Below are 4,855 nucleotides of genomic sequence, written 5' to 3'. Positions count from 1 at the left end.
CCCCCCCCGAACACAGGTGGATGAGGGAATAAAATTTTCCAAAGGCTTTTTTTCATTATGTTCCTTCTGTTTCTTGAGGAGTGAAAAATAAATGGAATGTACTAGCCTAGCAGCTCTGATTGAATTGGCCTAAGGCAGCATTTCTCAACCCGTGGGTTGCAACCCAAAAGTGGGTTGCAAGAATATATGAAAGGGTCACGGACAATCTTTAAAAGTGGATCAGCGAACTTTAAAAATGGATTCTCCTCTAAAGGGGGAAAAACATGGGAAACAGTTTTTCCTTTGCAGGCTGGCAGAACTCCAGAAGAAGCCGCTTGGAGACCCCCAGCCCCACATACCCACCCCCTGCCCCACACTGTGGGGCTGGGCCTGGGGGCAATGGGTTGGGAGTGAGGGGCAATGCATTGGGACTGGTCATTGATGTTTACAAATGGGTCTGGGTACAAAAAAGGTTGAGAACCACTGGCCTAAGAAACATGCAGGTATCAGGGTTTTGAAAAGTATTAATATAGTTGAATTTGAACAAGTCCAGGCAAAAATAAACCATAGAATTCTTCAACTCGTGTATTTGAACACAGAATATGAAATCAGAACACACATAAAAAAGGAAAAAGAAGCTTTATTCTGACTCCTGATGAGGAAATATGCAGAGCTCCAGAGTCTGGGGAGGGGGCTTGCAGCCCCTCCAAAAATGGGTGTTTATCAGAACTGTTCATCTGTTTTGCAGTATAAAGAATGGGGCTGTGTATCACATGAGAGCAGGCTGCCCGGAGGGATTTCTGATGCTTCCATTCATGATAAAACACAAGGGAGAAATGTACCCAAATGGCTCATAACATCCAAAAGATTATTTTTGCATCTGAAAGAAAAAAGGCCAAAACTTTGAGGCGGGGAGGGGGTAGGAAGGGAAGGGGAATAGGTTTTCTATTTTAACACTACTAAAGCATTGTGGAGATGGGCAGTACATAACACAGTATTGGGAAGAGGAAGTTCTGAGTGAGGACAAACCCTTCCTTTCATAAATGTCTTGAAAGTGTTAGTATCTACATGCAGCCAAAGGAACCTGTTGTTTTTAAGATCTCCTCTAATACTTGGCTAGCCTACCTAGTAGACTGCATGAAACGTCTTGCACCTTTCTGAGAAAGATGAAGAATTGAGCTGACAAAGCTAGGAAATTCAGCCTGTGGTTCTAGGTAGCCAGTGTTTCAAACCCACTGTGTAGACCAGCCATTCGTGTCTAATTTTGACTCATGTATAGTACAAATGGTTAGTTTAGTATCATTGAAATGATGCCCTGAAGATGCCTGTTACAGCCTGTTGCAAGCAGTTCTGGTATGGCCTATCCGTCTGAAACGGTGTGGTTCGCCTGAGGAAAATGTCCCTGAGACTCCCTATAATTCAGATTGGACTGAGATACCCAGGAGGCATCAGGAGCAGTTACTGCAACTTAAAATAACACAAGCAAGTAATGAAACAGAAAAAGTCTTAGATACTTGTCAGCCCAAGGGAGAGATAGTTAAAGTGGAACAAATTCATAATATTGGCTTCATCTTCTGAGCATCTGTGGATCCCATAATATTTTTGAGACTTCCCAAAATAGAAGAGAATTTATTTTATATTTGCTCACAGCTGACTTACCTGCTCCTGCTATTTGGTGACCATGTCTTTCTCTGCAGTATGACGTGAAGAACCATCGCACCTTTCTGAAGCGCACTAAATACGATGGCTTACACCTTGAGGATTTGTTCATAGGCAACAAAGTTACTGTGTTTTCCCGACACCTTTCCCTAGTTGACTATGGGGACCAGTATACAGCCCGCAAGCTGGGCAGCCGCAAAGAAAGGTAGGAAGATGTAGTTTTTGAAATTTTGCTTTATTTGCTACCTGAGAACATCACGTGAGCAAGTTTGTTCAAGTGGTTGCATTTGGCTGGAGGAATCAGAATTTCTGGAACTGATGGTATAAGGGAGGGGTGGGCAAGAAATGGGTTTAGTATTATTCTGCCTCTGAGGTGAGGGGCTCTTGAGCTTTGATAGCTGAAAGGGAAGAGAAGGCAACCCATCCCTGTAGTCAAATCTCTGATTTTTCCTCTTAACCGTTAAAACCCCCCAAACACTTTACCTTAGGCATTAACTGCTCTTTGCTCCAGTTCTGGGGGAAGAGACTTGGATCCAGCCACATCCACAGAAGAACCTTGGTGCCTAAAATATAACTTCAGGGGAATATGGGCACCCAGGTCCCAGAGTGCAAGCCACAAAACCCCCATTCAGCTGTGTAGGCACCTGAGAGTCTCTAGGCACTTACGTTTTCCATTTAAGTTACTTAAGTAGTTACGGTGCTGCTACTGAGCATGTCCAGGACAGCTGCCATTTTGGCTGTGTTGAGCATGTCAATCTGATGCCTGATAAATTTAGGCAGTCCTTGTGTTTGCCTCATCTGAGGCACCTGATCTGATCAGTGTACTCAGACTATGGCTGACGCTAATATCACTGAGTTCAGCACAAAGCACAGTAGCCACGATTGTAAACACAGAGGGATGAGAGAGGGGCTCCTAGGTATGTACCTTTCATGTAATAGAGCAGTGACAAGCACATTTGAAGTGGTAAAACTGGGTTCCAGGCCCTGTTTAGCCTGAGGATTGGGAACCCATATTTCTCCACACTCCTCCCAGGAGCGTGGTAAGCTGCCAAATTAGAGGCAGGGCTGGGCTGGGTTGGGCTGATACTATTTTCCACCCAGTTTGTTGAAACTGTATCATTGTGCAGCAAGATTAATGGGGCCAGTGAGACAGCAGGTAGGAGGGAGTGTGACTCTGTAGCCTAGTAATGAGGACGCTCCCCTGGGATGTGAGAGATCTGGGTTCTAGTCCTTGCTCCAGGGATTAAATGCATTTTGGATTAAAGAGTCATGAGATAAAATTGCTTGGGGAACAGTCCAGCCTTGCCACAGCTGTGTAAACCCACTGACATGCAATTACACAATGTTTTTATGAGATCCAGTTGATTACAAGATCCAGTTGGCTGGGGTGATATGATCCCGGCACCCATTCCTGCCTGGGGCAGGGGGTCGGACCTGATGATCTGTTTAGGTCCCTTCCGACCCTAAGTACTATGATATTATGATTACAGTGAGATGGCATGGTTGCAGCCTGGGGCAGAATTATGTTGGCAAGTATTGGGCATAAAGGAACTAAATATTGAGAGGATCTGGACTTCTGGGAGGGAAGCCCAGGCCTTGTGATCTGACAGCATCCGTTTGATATGTATTGTACAGCAGAAAGGGGAAAGGGAGGCTTGTACCCATTTTATATTGCTCTTCCCATAAGACAGGAAGTAGGAGGGAAATGGGGTGTGGAGAGAGCACTTGGGAGTGAATATCTGGTCCCTTATACTAGCTCATAAATTTGTTTCGGCTGTGGCGGTGTAACCAAAGAGACCTCCTCTGGATGCCACATTTGCCAAAAGCCCATCCCAGAGGAAAACAACACAAATGAGAGATCTTAATAACTTAGGTCAGACTTTTTCTGTAGCTTACACTGGGATAAATCTGAATTGACTTAAGTTGTATTACTCTACACATATAACTAGGTAACTGAGATCAGAGTTTAGCTCAAAACCTTCAGAAAGGACATTGAGCATTGTTCTTTGATTGCTGTTCCAAACTCCAGAGAGCCTCATTTAATTTGTTCCTTGTCCCCAAACTGGCTTGGAGTTGGTTTGCTTTCAGAGGTTACTAACCAGACCTCGGTAAGACTTTAATTTAACATTTTAGTCGAAACAATAGCAAAATAGTTGATTAAGTTGAAAGGCCTGATGAAGTTAAGATGCTGCCGCATCATTTAAAAGAATTGCCACCAAAACTACTTCAGGAATAATCTTCTTAAATGGGGCCTCTGGGCATATTGGCTACTGTTTGGAGATGGAACAGAAGGGAAAACAGTGTGAGAGAATTTGCATTTCAGAATTCTTGAGGTGTATTCTCATTCTTAGTCATCTCTGTGAGACTGCACAAGTCTCTCAGGCCTGGCCTGTCTACAACTCTTGCACTGATGTAATTGTTTTGATTAAGGGTATAGATATTTCCTGATGTACCTGCATTGGTACAAGAGCTAGTGTGGGTGCATTGTTATAACTTTGCCACTTCATTATCTGGCAATACTAATGTCCTGGTACAGTACAACCAACTGTCTTGCAGGCATGCTAAGGAAGTACAGGTTGGATGAATGGACTGTAAGGTGGATAGAAAACTGCATGGATCATTGGGCTCAGAGGCTAGTAGTCAATGGCTTGAGGTCCAGGTGGCAGCCAGTGTCAAGTGAAGTGCTCCAGGGGTCAGTCCTGGGGCTGTCTTTTTTCAATAACTTCATCAATGACCTGGAAGATGGCATAGAGTGCACCCTCAGCAAATTTGCTGGGGAAGTAGTAGATATGTAGATACGTTGGAGAGTAGGGTTAGGATTCAGTGAGGCCTAGACAAATTGGAGGATGGGACCAAAAGAAATCTCATAAGGTTAAATAAGGACAAGCATAAAATCCTGCACTTTGGATTAAACCAATCCCATGTACTGATACTGGCTGGGGGCTGCCTGGCTGGGCAGCAGCTCTGCAGAAAAGGACTTGGGGTTAAAGTGGACAGTAAGGTGAATATGAGCCAGCAGTATGCCCTTGTTGCCAAGAAGGCTAACAGCATACTGGGCTGCATTGGTAGGAGTGTTGCCAGCAGGTCAAGGGAAGTGATTATTCCCCTCTATTCAGCACTGGTGAGGCCACATCTTATAGATTCATAGATTCATGGATGTTAGGGTCGGAAGGGACCTCAATAGATCATCGAGTCCGACCCCCTGCATAGGCAGGAA

The 4,855-nt window shown here is 44.5% G+C and overlaps 1 protein-coding gene across 5 annotated transcripts in view; it reads left to right on the top strand.

Moving 5' to 3' along the window:
• NME7 (NME/NM23 family member 7) overlaps positions 1 to 4,855 on the top strand; it is a 159,664-nt gene that overhangs the window by 53,694 nt on the left and 101,115 nt on the right. For all 5 annotated transcript variants that reach the window (XM_025210909.1, XM_006029448.2, XM_025210906.1 and 2 more), the window contains exon 3: positions 1,677 to 1,843. In XM_025210909.1, coding sequence (XP_025066694.1) covers positions 1,677 to 1,843 — 167 coding nt within the window. The remainder of the gene's footprint in view (positions 1 to 1,676; positions 1,844 to 4,855) is intronic.

Source organism: Alligator sinensis, unplaced genomic scaffold (genome assembly GCF_000455745.1).
Source record: "Alligator sinensis unplaced genomic scaffold, ASM45574v1 scaffold327_1, whole genome shotgun sequence".
Classification (NCBI taxonomy): domain Eukaryota; kingdom Metazoa; phylum Chordata; order Crocodylia; family Alligatoridae; genus Alligator; species Alligator sinensis.
This window is presented reverse-complemented; position numbering and strand designations above follow the sequence as displayed.